This window comes from Prionailurus viverrinus, chromosome D1 (assembly GCF_022837055.1).
Source record: "Prionailurus viverrinus isolate Anna chromosome D1, UM_Priviv_1.0, whole genome shotgun sequence".
Classification (NCBI taxonomy): domain Eukaryota; kingdom Metazoa; phylum Chordata; class Mammalia; order Carnivora; family Felidae; genus Prionailurus; species Prionailurus viverrinus.
Window position 1 is genome coordinate 16,295,854 of NC_062570.1, and position 19,497 is coordinate 16,315,350.

At 51.7% G+C, this 19,497-nt stretch overlaps 3 protein-coding genes across 10 annotated transcripts in view; all 3 read left to right on the forward strand.

Moving 5' to 3' along the window:
- The window catches only part of KMT2A (lysine methyltransferase 2A), an 84,667-nt gene extending 76,166 nt beyond the window's left edge, over positions 1 to 8,501 (forward strand). For all 5 annotated transcript variants that reach the window (XM_047878083.1, XM_047878082.1, XM_047878084.1 and 2 more), the window contains 5 exons: positions 1,101 to 1,275; positions 1,436 to 1,543; positions 2,267 to 2,350; positions 2,776 to 2,905; positions 3,385 to 8,501. In XM_047878083.1, the coding sequence (XP_047734039.1) occupies positions 1,101 to 1,275; positions 1,436 to 1,543; positions 2,267 to 2,350; positions 2,776 to 2,905; positions 3,385 to 3,660 (773 nt within the window). In that variant the 3' untranslated portion in view covers positions 3,661 to 8,501. The remainder of the gene's footprint in view (positions 1 to 1,100; positions 1,276 to 1,435; positions 1,544 to 2,266; positions 2,351 to 2,775; positions 2,906 to 3,384) is intronic.
- Positions 8,502 to 9,189: 688 nt separating this feature from the next.
- On the forward strand, positions 9,190 to 12,941 carry TTC36 (tetratricopeptide repeat domain 36). The gene is made up of 3 exons (XM_047823824.1): positions 9,190 to 9,307; positions 9,849 to 10,037; positions 12,657 to 12,941. The coding sequence occupies exons 1-3, from the start codon at positions 9,190 to 9,192 to the stop codon at positions 12,917 to 12,919; spliced, it is 570 nt and encodes a 189-aa protein (XP_047679780.1). The 3' UTR covers positions 12,920 to 12,941.
- Positions 12,942 to 13,323: 382 nt separating this feature from the next.
- On the forward strand, positions 13,324 to 19,332 carry TMEM25 (transmembrane protein 25). Of its 4 annotated transcripts, none has more exons than XM_047823822.1 (8): positions 13,326 to 13,793; positions 14,083 to 14,394; positions 14,827 to 15,117; positions 15,323 to 15,454; positions 15,844 to 15,874; positions 16,030 to 16,130; positions 16,265 to 16,351; positions 16,482 to 17,830. In XM_047823822.1, exons 1-8 carry the CDS (start codon positions 13,724 to 13,726, stop codon positions 16,553 to 16,555), a joined length of 1,098 nt encoding a protein of 365 aa, XP_047679778.1. In that variant the 5' UTR covers positions 13,326 to 13,723; the 3' UTR covers positions 16,556 to 17,830. The 4 variants fall into 4 exon arrangements, with proteins under 4 accessions (XP_047679779.1, XP_047679777.1, XP_047679778.1 ...); XM_047823820.1 differs by lacking the exon at positions 16,482 to 17,830 and adding an exon at positions 18,345 to 19,332 and having other exon boundaries at positions 13,654 to 13,793; XM_047823821.1 differs by having other exon boundaries at positions 13,325 to 13,793; positions 16,265 to 17,830.
- Positions 19,333 to 19,497: the final 165 nt, after the last annotated feature.

The following is a 19,497-nucleotide window of genomic DNA, read 5'->3' on the forward strand; positions in this document are numbered from 1 at the left end:
TCTGACTTCAGCTCAGGTCGTGATCTTGCGGTCCGTGAGTTCGAGCCCCGCGTCGGGCTCTGTGCTGACAGCTCAGAGCCTGGAGCCTGCTGATTCTGTCTCCCTCTCTCTCTGACCCTCCCCCCATTCATGCTCTGTCTCTCTCTGTCTCAAAAATAAATAAACGTTTAAAAAAAATTAAAGAACTAGTAAGTGTAATTTTTGTAAACTAAAATCAGAAATGCTCATTAATGTCATGAGACTGAGTGAGTAAGCACCTCTCAAGCGTACTACTCCATATGCTCACTATAACAACAACAAAAGAGAGTTCCGTGCTAGGGGCTTATTGCTAGCCATTCTTTTAAATTTTAGGGAAGTATCTATGTGAGTGTGAAGTTAGAGAACCCAGTTACCCCATTAACCTATAAACAAAAATGGGATCATGGTTGAAGCTCTGTAGTCCAAGGTTCAGAGCTTGTCATGCTAGCAGTGACCTCGGGTGTGGTGTTTAAATTCACTGAGCCTAGATTTACTGACCTGAAAATGCAGCTGGTGACCCCTGCCTCATGTGGGCATTAAGACCATGAAGTGAAATAACACATACAACCTATCTGTGTACATAAGAGCATAGAAAACAATTTGGTGGTGTGTGTGTGTGGTTTTTTTTTTTGTTTTTTTTGTTTTTTTTCACTTAATCGTGAACATTTTCCATATTGGTAGATCTGAGCCTGTGTCATCCCAATGGCTAGTTAATGCTAATTCTTGGCTAGTCTTTAATGCAGTTCACCCCCGAGCAGCCTCTGGCAGAGCTCTTCTCTAGCTCAAGCATTTTTCTTTTGATTTTTTTAAATGTTTGTTTATTTTTGAGAGAGAGAGAGAGCATGAGCAGGGGAGGGGCAGAGAGAGAGGGAGACACGGAATCCGAAGCAGGCTCTAGGCTCCGAGCTGTCAGCACAGAGCCCGACGCGGGGCTGGAACCCACAAACTGTGAGATCCTGACCTGAGCCAAAGTCGGACGCTCAACTGACTGAGCCACCCAGGCGCCCCTCAAGCATTTCTTTAATACCAGGCAGTCTCCTGTTGACTGCGCCCTCACTACCCTGGTGCCTTCTGTCCGACAGGTGTTAACGGCTTGAGGATGCTGGGGATTCTTCACGATGCGGTCGTGTTCCTGATTGAGCAGCTCTCTGGTGCCAAGCACTGCAGGAATTACAAATTCCGTTTCCACAAACCGGAGGAGGCCAACGAACCCCCCCTGAACCCTCATGGCTCGGCCAGGGCTGAAGTTCACCTGAGGCAAGTTCCATTCTCTTTCGGAAGCAGGTTCGGGTCCCTATATTTTTACGTCTGATGGCATTATTTTCCCACGCGACCTTTGAGATTTCCAGCGTCAAAGCTGTCCACTGCTTCTGTTAAAGCTTTTCTGTTACAACACGTTTTCATCTTTTGGCTCCAGGAAGTCAGCATTTGACATGTTTAACTTCCTGGCTTCTAAACATCGGCAGCCTCCCGAATACAACCCTAATGATGAGGAGGAGGAGGAGGTACAGCTGAAGTCCGCTCGGTAAGTCTGGAGTTGAAGGGTCGTTAGGAACACTCTTTGCTCCCCTCTACTCCGGCTGTTCAGGGCACTGTGCGGGTTTGCTCGCGTCACAGTTTCCCAGATAACATCTAAGAAGACTATGAAATACAGTTTGTGTCAAGGTAGCAGCATTGCTTCTTGGCCCTTTGGCTGAGATCAAGCGTAAGGTAGCAGTAAGCGGGCTGGCACAGAGAGAAATGTGTTGGAGAGGAGAAATTCAGACAACGCTAAGAGGCCGTTTTTCATTTTCTTTAACCAAAGTGTATATACCCTGTCAGCTCTGGACGTACCACCATAGTCCCCATGGTCAAGTACTATGTATATTATAGGCCTAATTTTTTTTTTTAATATTTTTTTTTAACGTTTATTTATTTTTGAGACAGAGACAGAGCATGAACGGGGAGGGTCAGAGAGAGGGAGACACAGAATCTGAACCAGGCTCCAGGCTCTGAGCTGTCAGCACAGAGCCCGATGCGGGGCTCGAACTCACGGACCGCGAGATCATGACCTGAGCCGAAGTCAGCCGCTTAACCGACTGAGCCACCCAGGCGCCCCAATTATAGGCCTAATTTTGTAAGACACTTATTGTGCTTGGCACTGAACAAAGAGAGCAGTGCAGGCATATTCTCTAGGAACCTTTGATCCAAGACTCAAAACTGATTATCTCCTGAAGAGAACTCATTAGTAATATGCCTGTCTCTTTAGGAGGGCAACAAGTATGGACCTGCCGATGCCCATGCGTTTCCGGCATTTAAAGAAGACTTCTAAGGAGGCAGTTGGTGTCTACAGGTATGGCTAAAATTGTGGAAAGAATTATATGAAACATCATTTTCCAAAGTCAAAGGGAACCAAATGCTGGAATGACCCCCCCCCCCCTTCAGTAAGTGAGGTTTTTCTCGCTATTGTTGATGGAACCTGATGTTCTGAGATCTTGTACTTCCTTGCGTTGAACAAGGAACTTAACATAGTGAGCATTAAAATACTGCTACTTCTAGTATGTTATAGAGTGGAAGAAATCTTTCCTTGGCCGTTTGTTAAAACAATGAATATACTCCTCAAATCAAGTGGGTCCAGATTCTTTTTTTCTCTTCAAGTGTCTGTCCTTCCTGGGGAACTACCAGACCAGGAGGCTTTAGTCATTTATTCATGTGTTCACACAGTTAACCAGATTTGCAAAATCCATGGCTGATCTCTTTTCCGTCTTTATGCCCTAGGTCTCCCATTCACGGCCGGGGTCTTTTCTGTAAGAGAAACATCGATGCGGGTGAGATGGTGATTGAGTATGCTGGCAATGTCATCCGTTCCATCCAGACTGACAAGCGAGAGAAGTATTATGACAGCAAGGTGAGTGGCCCGCTTTCACCGGCCCACTTCTGGTGTTGCATGTGGAAAGGGGCCATCGACTACAAATACGATCCCTACAGCCCAAAAGAAATAGGATATTTTATTACTTTGAACATCTTTTTTTTTTTTTTTTTTTTTTTACACCTTTAAAATCTATGGTGGGCCCCAGGAAAAGCTCAGAATCTGCCTTAAGGATTGGTACCCAAAGAAAATCTTTGTAGGTTTGTCCGAGTGGACCAAAAGCACATGGCGACACGACGTTTTAGGCTTCTCCTTCCCGTGGAGACATTAAGAAACCTCTAGTGCGGCGGCTGGAGTATCGGAGGTTGTTACGGAAGGATCTTGAGAGACGGGAGGCACTTTCCTAGAAGGAACTCTTCTCGGCAGCGGCTGTCGGCCCCAGCAGAAGAAGGTTGGGAGGTGGTCCCCGGCCCGAGCTGTGCTAAGTTAACAAGGTCTCCTTTCTCCTTCACGCGTAGGGCATCGGTTGCTACATGTTCCGAATTGATGACTCCGAGGTGGTGGACGCCACCATGCATGGAAACGCTGCACGCTTCATCAACCACTCCTGTGAGCCCAACTGCTACTCTCGGGTCATCAACATCGATGGGCAGAAGCACATTGTCATCTTTGCCATGCGCAAGATCTACCGCGGGGAGGAACTCACTTACGACTATAAGTTCCCCATCGAGGATGCCAGCAACAAGCTACCCTGTAACTGTGGTGCCAAGAAATGCCGGAAGTTCCTAAACTAAGGCTGCTCCTCTCCCCCGGTGGTGGAGTACGAGGACCCGGGGCCATCCAAAGCGATGCTGAAGGCCTTTGCCAGCAGCTAGGAGTTCCAGGATTGAGTGGGCACGGTTTGAGGGGCCTCCGTGATGGCCGGGCTCCCTTACGTACGTCCCACGTTCACATTATACGTGTGATCGCGGTCCTGGAGAGAGAGATGAGGTCTCAAAGAAAAGCTCCGTGACCGGCTTTCTTCTGGGGCCCCTTCTGATTGTACGCCGTTAAAGAGTGGAAGTGGGGTCGCGCGCAGACTTGCCTGGAAGGAGCCTGTAGAGGGTTAGTTACGTTGGGAGATTGGGCCCGAGTGTCTCCTCAGAGAGAAGTTGCCATCCCCGCCTTGGCCCTTTCCCCAGCACTATACGCGAGGGGTCAGGCAGGGCCCCAAATAATAGAGTCGGTCGGATGCCTGATAGTGTGCCAGCCGGGCCCAGCCTGTAGCCATCTGTTGAACAAACAGAGAAGGTCTGGTGGTTTTCCCTCCTACCCTCCCGCTTGAGAGTTCACTTCTGGTTGGGAGACAGGATTCTTAGCACCTTTGGTGTCAAAAGGGTGTCTTGGGGTTGTGCCAATCAATCACCAAACATTGAGCCTGTGGGCTTTAAGTGGGAGCGTTCCCCCCATGAGCCTTATCTCAGCCAATGACCTTTCTTGACGATGGGAGTGGCTTCCCTCTCATTCCTTCTCCTCACTCCACTTTCTTCGTTTCCCCTGTCTCATCCCACCGCTTTCCCGATCTTTCTGGGTGGTAGAGAGGAGTGACTCCCTGCTCAGGGACACCCCCTGTTGGGCATAGTACGTGCCTACGAACCGATCCCTGAGCCTGTAAGCACTCCCAGTGGGGAAGTGGACAGGAGCCATTGGCCGTAACCAGACAGAATTCGGAGTTTTCATAAGGCTCCGCTGAGAGTTTTAAAGAAATATATGTAGCATGATTTTTTAGAAGAGGAAAAAGATTATTTACATAGGATCTGAATCATGCAACAACCAGAGTATCACAACCAGGACAAACCCCTGGGCCCCCTTCCTAGGACATGGTGACTTTATTTTCCCCTTGTTGAGACATAGGAAGACTTCATTTTTAAACGGTCGGTGTCCAGTTGAAGGCAGAACACTAATCAGATTTCAAGGCCCAAAACTTGGGGACTAGACCACCTTGTATCGAGGGACCTCTGCCACCTGCGCAAAATCCACAGATTAAGTAAATTAAATGACACTACTGCCCTGATTACTCCTTAGGATGTGGTCAAAACAGCATCAAATGTTTCTTCTCTTCCTTTCCCCAAGACGGTGTCCTGAACCTGTTAAATTAAGTCATTGGATTTTACTCTGTTCTGTTTACAGTTTACTATTTAAGGTTTTATAAATGTAAATATATTTTGTATATTTTTCTATGAGAAGCACTTCATAGGGAGAAGCACTTACGACAAGGCTATTTTTTAAACCGCGGTATTATCCTAATTTAAAAGAAGATCGGTTTTTAATAATTTTTTATTTTCATAGGATGAAGTTAGAGAAAATATTCAGCTGTACACACAAAGTCTGGTTTTTCCTGCCCAACTTCCCCCTGGAAGGTGTACTTTTGTTGTTTAATGTGTAGCTTGTTTGTGCCCTGTTGACATAAACGTGTCCTGGGTTTGCTCTTTGACAATAAATGGAAAAGGAAGGTCACCCAACTCCATTGGGCCACTCCCCTCCTTCCCGTGTTGAAGCTCCTCAAAAGGCTGTGGGAGTACCTGACACAGCAGTGCCCCCCTTCTTTCCTGCACTCGCTCTCTCCTTTCTGGGACCAGCTCAGAGCGGCGAGAGGTGTGATCTACATTTCCCTCATCTTTCCCTACTTCAGAGATAGCAACCAAGTTGAATGGCAACCTGACATTTTCCATCACCATCTGCCTCATCGGTCACCTCGTTCCCTTTCCGTCTGCCCGCCAGGTCCTCATACCTGCAAAGAACCCACGGATCCCCCTGTGCCCTCTTTCGGGGCAGCCCGTTGAAACTGAAGCACAGTCTGACCACTCACGATAAAGCAGATTTTTCTCTGCCTCTGTCGGCCACTGGGTTTCAGAGCAGTGCGGTCCAGTAGAGGGCAGGGCGCCCTTTTCTCCCACGAGAAGCCCATTCCTATGGAAGTCTAGCAAAGCAATACGACCCAGCCCTGCGCTCTCTGCCCCAGGACTCATGGCTCTGCTGTGCCTTCCACCCTGGGCTTCCTGTTCTTCCGTGACCTTAAGAACTGTGTCTGGTGGCTTTGCTGGAACATTGTCACTGTGTTCGCTGTCATGCAGGGAGCCCAGCACTGTGGCCAGGATGGCAGAGACTTCCTTGTCATCATGGAGAAGTGCCAGCAGGGGACTGGGGAAAAACACTCTACCCAGACCTCGCCTCCCTTCCTCCTTTGCCCGTGAACAAGATACGGTGGCCCTAGGGGTCCCACTAGTGTCTGGTCTCCTTTATTATTGCACTGTGTGAGGTTTTTTTGTAAATCCTTTTACTCCTTTTTTTTTTTCTTTTTTCTTTTTTTTTTTTTTAAGAAAAAAAAAAAAAAACCTTAAGCTGCATTTGTTACTGAAACGATTAATGCACTGATGGGTCGTGAATTCACCTTGAGAAAGACCCAAAGGCCAGTCAGGGGTTGGGGGAGACTCAGCTAAATAGACCTAGTCACTGCCCTGCTAGGCCATGCTGTACTGTGAGCCCCCTCCTCGTTCTCTTTTCTACCAATCCCAAACCCTGAGGCCAGAGGAGGGACCACATCTTTCCTTCTCTTGCCAGCTGCAGATGGTTTGCCTTGCCTTTTCACTCCCCGTCAACCATAGAAACGAGTAATTCCTCTTCTAGCTCAGCCTCGAGTCCATTGCCAAAATTCAGCATACCTGCCAGCAACTTGGGGAATAAGCTAAGGTTTCCCTACAAGAGGGAAAGAAGGCAAAAAAAAACAAAAACAAAAACAAAACACGGCCTATCTGTCTCCAAAAACACCCGAGTTTGTTTTGAAAGTGACCAAGGGAATCTCCGCACAAAAGTGCAGACCGAGGAACTGTGGTGAGTCATTCCCAGGAACCCCCCCCCAAGGGGCATCCCGAATCCCTAAGGAGTAACACAGCTGCAAGCCTGGTCAGTTCTCAGTGAGAGAGCCAGCTCCCTTACAGCTTTGCTGCTAGAACCTGTTGTGGCTGCATTTCCTGGTGGCCAGTGACAACTGTGTGACCAGAACAGCTGCATGGCGCTGACCCTATGGCCGGAACTTGGTCCCCTGGCTCCCTCTGTTACCGTCCACCACCTCCAGCACAGCCCTCCTGGTTTTAGACCAATCACCAGAATTCAGGGGGAAGCCCTGGCAGCTAGATGTAAGATTTCAACCAGACTCCTTTGCCGGGATACGGTCCGCCACCCCGCTTGCCTCTGTCAACCCCCTCCCGGCGCCCCCACCCCTCCCCTCCCCTTCCCTCCCCTCCCCTCCCCGGCCAACGCAGTGAGCACCATGCAGCTCCCTTGATTTAAAAAATACAACAACAACAACATAAAAACAAAATAAAAAACAAAAAAAAACACAAAAAACAAAAAACAAAAAAAATCTTTTAATGAATGTATCTTTCTAAAGGACTGACGTTCAATCAAATATCTGAAAATACTAAAGGTCAAAACCTTGTCAGATGTTAACTTTTAAGTTTGATTTGGGATTTTTTTTTTTTTTTTTAACTAGAAATCGAGTTTGGGTTTTTCTTGGTTTTGGTTTTTTGTTTTTGTTTTTTTTTTCTTTTTAAAGGAAAAGCGGGTCATTGCAAAGGGCTGGGTGTAATTTTATGTTGCATTTCCTTCATTTTAAAGCAATACAAGGTTATCGAGCAGATGGTTTTGTGCCGAATCATGAATACCAGTCAAGTCTCACACTCTGAAAACTTGCAACTTTTTTTGTTTTGGTTTTCCAATAAATATAAATATGATATATATAGGAACTAATATAGTATTGCACCATGTAACAAAGCCTAGTTCAGTCCATGGCTTTTAATTCTCTTAACACTATAGATAAGGATTGTGTTACAGTTGCTATAGTAGTGGCAGGAAAGTGTCAGTCTGGCGCTCCTCTGATCCTCCGAAACCGGGGGGGAGACCCAAACCATAAAGGGACCGGGGAACGACCCATTCCTAGGATCAGAGAGAAATGCAGAAATGGTGTCACCTGGATTTTTTCTGCCCATGAATGTTGCCAGTCAGTACCTGTACTCGTTTTCTCTATTTTTGGTTATGAATGTTGGGGTTACCACCTGCATTTAGGGGAAAATTGTGTTCTGTGCTTTCCTGGTATCTTGTTCCGAGGTACTCTAGTTCTGTCTTTCAACCAAGAAAATAGACTTGTGGTGTTTCTTTTATTGAACTTTTAACAGTCTCTTTAGTAAATACAGGTAGTTGAATAATTGTTTCAAAAGCTCAACAGATGACAAGCTTCTTTTCTAGAAATAAGACAATTTCTTGACAACTTTATCATGTATAACAGATCTTTTGGTTTTTTTCCTTGTGTTCTTCCAAGCTTCTGGTTAGAGAAAAAGAGAAAAAAAAAAAAAAAAGGAAAAAAATGTGTCTAAAGTCCATCAGTGTTAACTCCCTGTGACAGGGATGAAGGAAAATACTTTAATAGTTCAAAAAATAATAATGCTGAAAGCTCTCTACGAAAGACTGAATGTAAAAGTAAAAAGTGTACATAGTTGTAAAAAAAAAAAAAGGAGTTTTTAAACATGTTTATTTTCTATGCACTTTTTTTTATTTAAGTGATAGTTTAATTAATAAACATGTCAAGTTTATTGCTGCACACGATCAAACTTTCTTTTGGCTTTGGGTGGGGTGGAGGAACCGGAGCAGCTAGTGGCCGGTGACCTGACTGCAAAGTACCTTCCACAGTCCTTTCTTTTAAGGTGGAATCCTTGAATCTCTCTGCCTCGCCTTCCTCCGGGCACCAGGCCCCACTCCACACTGACCCTGAACGGTGTTTTCTTCCCTCCCTCATCAATGGTGTGTGTTCGGGACCTAATTAATCCTGGGTATGACGAGGACATAAAGAGGACAACGGAAGAGCTTTATCTCCTGCATAGCCCCTCTTTTTTTTTTTTTTTTTTTTTTAAAGCCACGGGGCGATCAAGAGGGCTTCTAATGGCTTCCTCCCAATCTATGAATGTACTAAAATGAAGGCATTTCAGGAAGCATCCCCCCTCACTCCACCTTAAGGCAGAAATTGGATTTATTTACTCTGTTCGTTCCCCCTAGGACTGGGGTAGGGAGTTAAGAAACATTTTTAAATATTTTGCCAAGCCAGAGTTGCTAACCCCAGGCCAAATGAGGTTGGGTTTACGTTACAGCCAAGCATTGGAAGACACTCCTCATGGGGGATGGACCTCAAACAGAACCTCTGCCCTCCAGATGAGCTGGCTGTGAGGCTCAGCCCCCTTCCCCTCCCCCTCTATCCTGAGTCACCTCGGAGTTGGGAGTGGGACACCAGCACCATGGGGACTCCCAATGATCAGGCAGTGCTGCAGGCCATCTTCAACCCTGACACCCCATTCGGAGACCTTGTTGGGTTGGACGTGGGAGAGGAAGTGGAGAAGGAAGAAGTAGACGAAGGTGAGTTCGACTTTGGATGGCAGTGTTCCTCTGGTGGCAGAGGATGGTAGTCTCACAAGGCCCCTTGTTCCGTGACCCTTGAATGACGGTCGAGGTTGGAATCAGAGGTCTACCGATCGTTGGTGCACAGGTTGGGGGCTCGGCAAGAGTTTCTCCGCCAAAAGGAGAAAGCCAGGCTTTGTCCTTCAGCCCTCACACCTCTGACCTTCCCTCACCACTTAGTTCACCCCATAATCCAAGCTCAACTGTACTGGGGCCGCGGGGAGGTGCTAAACTTTCACATCTTTGTCATAACAGGGGCACTTCGCTCCCCACAGGATGGAAGGAGTGGGGAGGGGCTCTGCTCAACGTTTCTGACCTCGACATGCACAGCCTCAGCAGGCATTCAGGGTTCCACACCGTTCCCAGCCGAGCCCTGAGCCAATCCTACGTCCCAGCCAACCCCTCCTGCTCAGGTCCCGGCTTTCCAAAGCTCGAGCTGGCTTTTGCTTCTTGCTCCCAGCTGCACACCTGTCCCTTCCCTGTTCCCTTCCTGACACAGATGGAGTTTTCCCTCGAGCACAGTTGGAGCAATCCAAGGCCCTGGAGCTGCAAGGGGTGATGGCCGCGGAGGCTGGCGACCTCGGCACGGCCCTGGAGAGGTTTGGCCAAGCCATCAGCCTGCTGCCTGAGCGGGCCTCCGCCTACAACAACCGAGCCCAGGCCCGCCGACTCCAAGGAGATGTGGCAGGTGAGGGGAGATGCCCTGGAACTTCCACAGAAGGGACCCTGGCGTCCACAGACCAGAGATGGAGTGGTTGTGGGACTGGGGCCTGGAGGCTGGGACTGTCCTGGAACCTATGTTCTTACCTATAAGAGCTATCCCATGGGCCCTGCTAGTCTCTGGGGGCTATTGGGAAGGTCAAAGAGATCGCATTCCGTTCGTTTATGTAACAAACATTTAATGAGAGTCTACTGTTGTAGCGGTGGGTTAGGACAAAGAGGAGAGATAGACCACCCACAGGAACTACTTCTACTCCGTGCCGGGTGCCCGGCACTTTCCATGTAACTTCACAACAACCCCCAAAGGTGTGCACTATTGGTACCTCCCTTTTATAGAAGAAGAAGACTGTAGCAGAATTGGGGTTTGAAGCAGGTGGTGGGGCTCCAAGGTCTGTGCTCTTAATGCCCCTGTGCTACTGCTTCTCAAGAAGCTCACGGTCCGAGGGGTGGGACAGACCCACAACCATGAGACAAGCTGAGAAGGTTCAGCAGAGTGTCTGCCCCCCACCCCTCACCCCCCACCCCCCGCCGCCAGGGGTGAGTTTGAAAGGATGAATAGGCTGCAGCTGGATGGAGGAGAGGAAGTGGGAGAAGGTACAGGCAGGTAGAGACCCAGAAGGCATGGAAAAGTACAGAGAACTTCAGAACTCCAGGCTGGCTGGAATGGGGAGTGGTGGGAGGGTGGAGTAGAGCCTGGAGAAGTAAACAGGGGCCTGATGGCAACGTTAGGCAGGTTGGACTGTGTCTTGAACACATGGGGAATCACTAAAAGGATTTTAACTGGGGAGTGACCGGATTGAACCTGCTGCCCTTGGGCAACTCTGACTGGAAGGGGGACAATGGGACAGAGAAGGCCATGCTGGAGACCGGAGGGCAGACTGAAGGTGTAAACCACAGAAAACCGTCACGGTGGTTGAGGTGCTCCTGCAGCCAGGAACGCCAGCCTGAAGGGTTTTGAACATTCTGGGAACAGTGGGGGGAACCAAGGGCCCCTTCTCCAGGCTTGGTTGCCTGGCTTTGGCAGGAGGGGGCTGAGTGGGGCTGTAAAAGCAGCTCAGGACAGTCTGTAGATAAAAAGCCCAGAGAGGAACAGAGGTGATGCTGCCTGGAAAAGGCTTTCCATTCCTCCAGACCGGCTCCTCCAAGGGAAACCCAGAAGTACTGTGATCAGAGAGCTTCTGTGATCAGAGAGCTTTTTTTTTTTTTAATTTTTTTTAATGTTTTATTTATTCTCGAGGGGGAGAGAGACAGAGCATGAGCGGGCACGGGGCACAGAGAGAGGGAGACACAGAATCTGAAGCAGGCTCCAGGCTCCGAGCTGTCAGCACAGAGCCCGATGCGGGGCTCAAACCCATGAACCGTTAAGATCATGACCTGAGCCGAAGTCGGATGCTCAACCGACTGAGCCACCCAGGCGCCCCGATCAGAGAGCTTCTTAACCATCTGGGTGGCCTGGGCAGCCTAGCCCTCGCTGGGTTCTGGGATCAAAACACACAGAGACTGGACAGAGATCAGCCTCTCTGTAGGGTGATGCTGGAGCTTCTCACGCGCCCTGACAGCTCTTTAGACTAGAGAGCATGAGTGACCTGGGCAGAGCCCAGAAAAACGGCAGCTGGGCCCTAAAATACCAACAGCTGCCTGAGTTTGAATTCAGAGTTTAATGCCCAATCCGAGTATTTCATGAGAAGGATAGACATGACAATGTGCGGGGCCAGCCCTGACTCCAAGACCTCCTTTATTTTTTTTTTATTATTTTTTTTAACGTTTATTTATTTTTGAGACAGAGAGAGACAGAGCATGAACGGGGAGGGTCAGACAGAGGGAGACACAGAATCTGAAACAGGCTCCAGGCTCTGAGCTGTCAGCACAGAGCCCGACGCGGGGCTCGAACTCACGGACCGCGAGATCATGGCCTGAGCCGAAGTCAGCGCTTAACCGACTGAGCCACCCAGGCGCCCCTGTGTATTTACTTTTGAGAGACAGAGCGTGAGAGGGGCAGAGAGAGAGAGAGTTGGACCTCAAGCACTGGGGGCTGACAGCACAGAGCCCACTTGGGCTCGAACTCATGAACCATGAGATCATGACCTGAGCCCAAACCGGCTACTTAACCTGCTGAAGCACCCAAGTGCTTCAGGAAAAAGTTGTTTTAAAGCATACACTGAATAAGGGGAGAGGAATGCCTTCAAAAGGAAAAGAGAGAGAAATGGATTTTATTATACTTGTAAGAAATGGTTGTCAGTATATGATAAATTTTTTGGACTTTGAGATTCAGAGTCAGCCACCTGGCACGTGGTAGATACTTAATAGCCTATGACTGGAAAACACGGCCTGCTTCTGCTGGACAACGGGCCAGATTCATGACCACAGTGACCATTCAAAATCGTCCCAGCACCCTTCACGGTTTGGTGTATTCGATGGTGAAAGGTGATAGGGACCACAGTCTCAGCTCTGTCACTAAACTGGCTGTGCAGCCCGGGGCAAGTGTGGCCAACTCCTCCAGTGTGCACGTGTGACGAGGAGCAAGGGCAGGCGGGTGTTGGGTGGCCCTGCCCCGGGGCCTCGGTTCTGACCGCCTTCCGTCCCGCAGGCGCCCTGGAGGACCTGGAACGCGCTGTGGCGCTGAGCGGCGGCCGGGGTCGCGCCGCCCGCCAGGGCTTCGTGCAGCGCGGGCTCCTGGCGCGGCTGCAGGGCCGGGACGACGACGCCCGCAGAGACTTCGAGCGGGCGGCGCGGCTGGGCAGCCCGTTCGCGCGGCGCCAGCTGGTGCTGCTCAACCCCTACGCCGCGCTGTGCAACCGCATGCTGGCCGACATGATGCGGCAGCTGCGCGCGCCCCGCAACGGCCGCTGAGACGATCCAATAAAGCTGCCGGCTCTCTCCCACTCGCGTCGGTGTCTGCGTCCAGCCGCCGGCCCCGCAGCGGCAGGGCACTTGGTGGTCGGCCGGGGTCCGGAGAGCTGGGCGGGGCGGGAAGGGAAGGGGAGGGGGCGGGTGTGCGTGCTTGGGCGTTGATTGGCCCCGCCTGGCCCCGCCCAGCCCCGCCGCGGACTGCAGCGCCCCGCAGACAGGAGCAGTCGCTCGGAAGGAGCTTGGGGAGGGCGCCAGGTGAGCCGCCTGGGGCGGCGGGGCGGAGCTGTCGTGCGACCCCCGCCGTCCGAACCTCCGCCGTGCCGGCCCACTTCCGCCTGGTCCCCGGAGGGTGGTAAAGGGGGCGTGGGGCCACGGAAGGGAGGGTAAAGGGGAGTGGGGGAGAGGGGTCCGGGGGACGGTCCCCTTGGGGGAGGGGCACCGCGCTGTGTCCGCCTGTGCGCGTGCGCGCGAGCCGCCCAGTGCGGGCTGCGCGGTTGCGCGCGGTTGCGCGCGGTTTCTGCGTCCGCGAGCCGGCGCTTGATTGTGCCTTGGGGGCGGCGCCGGGTTCTGAGCCCGCAAGGTGGGTTGGTAGCCACTGGGTCGGCTCCGGCCTTGGCGCTGGGCTGTTCGCGTCCTCGTCTTCGCCGCTGCGGGTCAGGCTCTATTTGTGTGTTGGTGCACGGTTTATTTTTGTTTCTGGAGAGGAAATTCCCGGAGGAATTACCGAGCCTGCGTGCGGTCACCTGGCTAACGTCGAGGCCCGCCCCCTTCTCTCGGCAGCCTGGGGCCCAGGCCTGAGCCACCATGGCGCTGCCCCCAGGCCCAGCTGCCCTCCCGCATACACTGCTGCTCCTGCCAGCCCTTCTGAGCTCAGGTACACCCCCGTTTACCCCTTGGCCGAGCACTTCTGGGGGCAACCCCCCTCTTTCCCCTCTTTGTCTGCACCTTGGGTTTGGGAACCCGCTTCAGGCCACAGGGACCAGAGCTGGCTTCCCCTCACCCACCTACCCAGGGTCCAGCCAATTTTTGGTGAGCGAACCTAACCAAGTGCACTGGCCCCTGGTCCTCTGCCCCTCTGTAAGCGGATGTCGTGCTGGTCACAGGCCAGTACCCCAGTACCGACCTTCTCCCAGCTCTCCCCACAACTCCCTGCTGTGTTCCAGGTTGGGGGGAATTGGCACCACAAATTGATGGTCAGACCTGGGCCGAGCGGGCACTTCGAGAAAACGAACGCCACGCCTTCACCTGCCAGGTGGCAGGGGGGCCTGGGACCCCCCGACTGGCCTGGTACCTGGATGGACAACTGCAGGAGGCCAGCACCTCAAGACTGCTGAGCGTGGGCGGTGAGGCCTTCTCTGGAGGCACCAGCACCTTCACTGTTACTGCCCAGAGGGCCCAGCATGAGCTCAACTGCTCCTTGCAGGACCCGGGCAGTGGCCGGTCAGCCAATGCCTCAGTCATCCTCAATGTGCAATGTGAGTGCCTCTGAGATGGGCAAGGAGAGAGGTTCTCTGCCCTGGGACCCCCAGCAGCCACCAGGCAGGTGGTCTGATAGAGCATTTAACACACACGTACTTTGCAGATTTGAACTCACATCATCCTCAGGATAATCCTATGAGGTGATTGTTACTGTTATCCCTATTTCACAAGTGAGAAAACTGAGCCACAGATTGGCTAAGTCCTACGGCTCATAAGCAGAGCCAGGATTCGAATGCAGGCAGCTTGGTTCTTGTGTTTCTACTGCTGGTCACTATGACGTGCTGCCTCTCAGGGAGACCCAACCATCCTGTTTCCCAGAGCCTTCTAAAGGGGAGGTCGAGGCCCCCGGCTCGCTCCTGGGTTTGGGAAGAGTGGGCAAGGAGTCCGAGAGATGTGGTGAGAATATGTTGGTCTCTGCTTTGTACCAGTTAAACCAGAGATTGCCCAGGTTGGGGCCAAGTACCAGGAAGCTCAGGGCCCAGGCCTCCTGGTTGTCCTTTTTGCCCTGGTACGTGCCAACCCACCTGCCAACGTGACCTGGATCGACCAGGATGGGCCGGTGACTGTCAACACCTCCGACTTCCTGGTGCTGGATGCCCAGAGCTACCCCTGGCTCACTAACCACACAGTGCAGCTGCAGCTCCGCAGCCTGGCGCACAACCTGTCCGTGGTGGCCGCCAACGACGTGGGTGTCACCAGCGCCTCGCTTCCGGCCCCGGGTGAGCACTGCCAGCGACTGGCCCGGCAAAGCCTCAGGTGGGTGCAGGATCACGGTACATAAATGGGACGACTAGTTGCCCTTTGGGTGAGTCTCGTGAACGAGCTGTGCCGCCCACCTTGGGCAAGGAGCACCGAGTGGCACCTGTAGCATCTCAGAGTTGGGGACCCCACCCACTTAGAACCTAACCAGAGGACAACTTGCAGGGCTCCTGGCCACCCGAGTGGAAGTGCCGCTGCTGGGCATCGTTGTGGCGGGAGGGCTTGCCCTGGGCACACTGGTGGGGTTCAGCACCTTGGTGGCCTGCCTGGTCTGCAGGAAAGAGAAGAAGACCAAAGGTAGGTCCAGAGCCAGGAGGGGGAGGGGGCTGGGCAGAGAGAGGGTGGCTGAGGGGCAGGGAGAAGGAGGAGCAGCGAGGGCAGCATGTGGGGCTAAGCAGAGCAAGTCGTCTCTGACGAGTGGCAGAAAGGGTCTCCCTGAGCATGGCCGTGGGTAAAACCAGATGCAACTCAGGGCTGAGCACTGGGAACCCAGTCTGTCCCAGAGGCTGGGCATTGGAGAGATCCTTGCCTGGGGGTCCTGGGGGTCCTGGGTCTTGGTTGTCCTTTTTGCCCTGGTGCGTGCCAACCCACCTGCCAACGTGACCTGGATCGACCAGGATGGGCCTTGGGGCAGAGCCCAGAGTGGGTAGGCACCCTGAGAAAGTGTGTGGTTTCTTTCTCCCCAGGCCCCTCCCGGCGCCCATCTCTGATCTCTAGGTAACTCTTCCTGGGGCTGGCTGGCTGAGCTGAACTGAGATGCGGCACGGGGACGGTTGGAAACCCGGGGTCTCTCTAGTTCTGGAATGGGCCCCCAAGCAGGAATCTGTGCCTGCTGGAGCTAGGGCATATCCCGGGCTCTGTCCACCCCGTAGTGACTCCAACAACTTAAAACTCAACAACGTGCGCCTGCCACGGGAGAACATGTCCCTCCCGTCCAACCTTCAGCTCAACGACCTCACTCCGGATTCCAGAGGTACACCCTTTGTTTGTCCCCGCTTTATTTTCAGAGGTGCTTCTGAGGAAAAGAGAGACCCTGGTACTAGGAGGGGCTAGGCCTTGTCAGGCACACTCCTCATCGTGGGCACCACTCTGTTTGTCACCCAACAGAGAAACCAGCAGACCGGCAGATGGCTCAGAACAGCAGCCGGCCAGAGCTGCTGGACCCGGAGCCTGGTGGCCTCCTTACTAGCCGAGGTACAGGGGCATGGGCCCACGGCCCCCCTCTTCTCCTCCCCAGCCCTTGTGCTTATGCCAGAGGCCTCTGGGTCTCCAAGCTTCCAGGCAGTGAGGCTTACTGAGACTCACGGCATCTTTGACCTTGCAGGTTTCATCCGGCTCCCAATGCTGGGCTATATCTATCGAGTGTCCAGTGTGAGCAGTGATGAGATCTGGCTCTGAGCCGGGCGAAATTGGGGGCAGGGGGTGCCCTCTTGGCTCCTGGGCCCCCTCCTCCTCCTCCAAGGCAGCCTCTGCCTGGCTCTGTGGCCAGGTCGTGCCACTACTACTTTTGCTCGCCCTTCTGGCTGGGGTGCCCTCTGTCATCCACGTGACACCTTTCACTGGGATCTGGCCCTCAGGGGCACAGATCTCCTTGGCAGAGCCACCAGCTGGACCTTAGCCCCTTGTTCTAACTCAGGTTGGGGGCTTTCACCGATGCTAGCGCGCAGACGGGTGGAGCTCTTATCCAGGTGTGTTTGCAGGTCATCCAGCATCTACTGTGGCATGGGCCTGCCGAGTGTGGTCTGGGCCTGCCCTGTGTCACATGCCAGTACCCTTAGCGCTTTGTACAGCAGGCATGGGGGCATGCCTGGGTGGGGGAGAGGGAGGGCCCAGCATGTCTTCAGTTTCCTTCCCATGCTATGCAGCTTTGTTCCCTCAGGGAAAATTTAGGACCCGGAGAGCTATCTGGAACCAAACTGCCCTTTGCACAGGAACCAATCCCTGGCCCAAGGGGAAGGGCCAAGCACAAACCAGTCCCTTTTGCCGCATACCTCTCTGCCCTTCTCTGTCTGTGCCTCCTCTTGGGCATCATAGGTTATACGTTGGACCTTCTCCCATTTCTTCACTGGGCACTAAACTTCCCCCTTGACCTGGCCCCCGGTGGTGCCAGTGCCTGGTATTAGCACAAGTCAGGAGGAGAAGAGGGAGATGGGAAGTCTAAGGGCACCCAAGACCGCATGTAGCTATGCATCATTTTCTTACTATGTTAGCACTTTAAGCACATCCCCTGGGGAGGGGGTAAGTGAGGGCCTCCGGGCCCTCTCCGTGGCTTCCCCAAGTCTGGCCTCCGTGTGAATCACTGTGAGCACCGAGCCCTCGGGGTTGACAGTTTCCCTCTTGGCATGTCTCCCCACCATGGGACTCCATGACCATTCCCTAACTGCCTCATCAGCAGGAAGCCACTCTTCCTGTCCATCCTCTTCTTCAGGGGATGGTCATAGTGGCACATTGTTTGACAGAGCTAGAAGCTTTAGGGGAACATGGAGAAAGAGGGGACCACACACCACAAAACAATCTAAGAACTCTTTGGAAAGCAACATGGAAATGATTGCAAATTAATACAGTGCAGAGTATATTTTTCCCTTGTTGAAACCTTGTTTTATAATTTTTCTCATGTTCCTGCCTAGGACAGTGCTGAGCACATGGTAAATTTAATAAACTTGACTCAACGAATGTGACATGTCTGTTCATTTCTTCGTAGATGGTGTTAAAACAAAATCTTTAAATCACACATTAAGTAGGGGAAACACCTGTGTATCCACTATTCAACTCTGTTAAATTTTATCACTCTATGTTGTTTGCTTCAGATCTTTTATTTTTAAAAATAACGTTACTTTTTAAATTACACTGTTCTCAGCAGCAAGGCTCGTGTTTTCTATTTTGGGAGTCCTGGCGCAGGGACCCCAGCTCTCCAGCCACTGAGTCTCGCTTGCCAGACTCTCCATCTCTCAGGAGTGTGGCTAAACCATGCTAGCCCTTTTGTCCTGACTAGAGGTACGGAAGGCTCAGACTAGGCTTTGATTTCCCGAATTTGTTTCTGGAGGATCATAAGGGAGAAAAAAAGACTAGAAATGGGATGAAGGTTTTGAGGGCAGATTTATATCCTATTTTCTTGAACAAAGATGGGCTTGGCTTGCATAGCTCTGAATTTTCCGACTACCTCCCTCCCTTCTCTCTTGTTCTGTAGGGTATTTTCCTTCATGGGAGGGACTAAGGCTACCCCAGCCTCCCCAGAGGAATTTTTTGAGAGAGCGAGAGAGAGAGAGAATATCCCAAGCAGGCCTGATGCAGGACTCAAACTCATGAACAGTGAGATCACGACCTGAGCCGAAATCAAGAGTCAGATGCTTAACCAACTGAGCCACCCAGGTGTCCCCAGCCTCTGCTGGTTTTGTTTGCAAGCTGCTTGGGCCTAGAAATTCTAAAGGCCAAGGTGCCTTGCTGTCAATTCTGTTGACTGTCCTCTGCTGTTTCCTTTGGGAGGTCCCGGAGCCCTTTCCTTGGTGGTTCTTTGGCAAGGCTACAAGCCCCGTGCATCCCCTCGGTTGCCCTCATGGTCTTACCTCGTCAGAAAAGCGGGTTCTTCCTGGCAAATCCATCCTTGCAAGTATTTGTGATGCAGTGGACTTTGAAACTAGTGTTCCAGTTCTCTAGACGTATCCCTAGCGTCCGAGATTCCTTGTTCCTTCGTTGAGTCCCAGACCCCTTGGAGAATTTGATGAGACTCTTTTCTGAGAAAATGCAGATGAAAAAGCCTGCTCATTATGCAAGTCAAAGCCCATCAGATGACAACTTGGGTGAACCTTGCAAACATGCTGAATGAAGAAGCTAAGCCCAAAGGCCACGTGTGACTCCTTTCATATGAAATGCCCAGGATGGGCAGAGACGGAACAGGCTAGTGGTTGCCAGAGACTGGAGGGAGGGAAGAATGGGGAACAGTTGCTGATGAATAGGGGTTTCTTTTTGGGGTGATGAAAATGTCCTGGAATTAGTGGTGACTGATGCACAACTTTGTGAATAGACCAACACTGAACTATATGCTTTACAGGGTGAACTTTATGGAATGCAGATTATATCTCAATAAAGCTGTAATTTTTTTTTTTTTAAGTAAACTCTACCCCCAATGTGGGGCTCGAACTCACGACCCTGAAATCAAGAGTTGAATGCTCCATGGACTGAGCCATCCAGGCACCCCAATAAAGCTGTAGTTTTATTTATTAAAAAAAATTTTTTTTTTACATTTATTTATTTTTGACAGATACAGAGCACAAGTGGGGGAGGGGCAGAGAGAGAAGGAGACACAGAATCTGAAGCAGGCTTCGGGCTCTGACCTGTCAGCA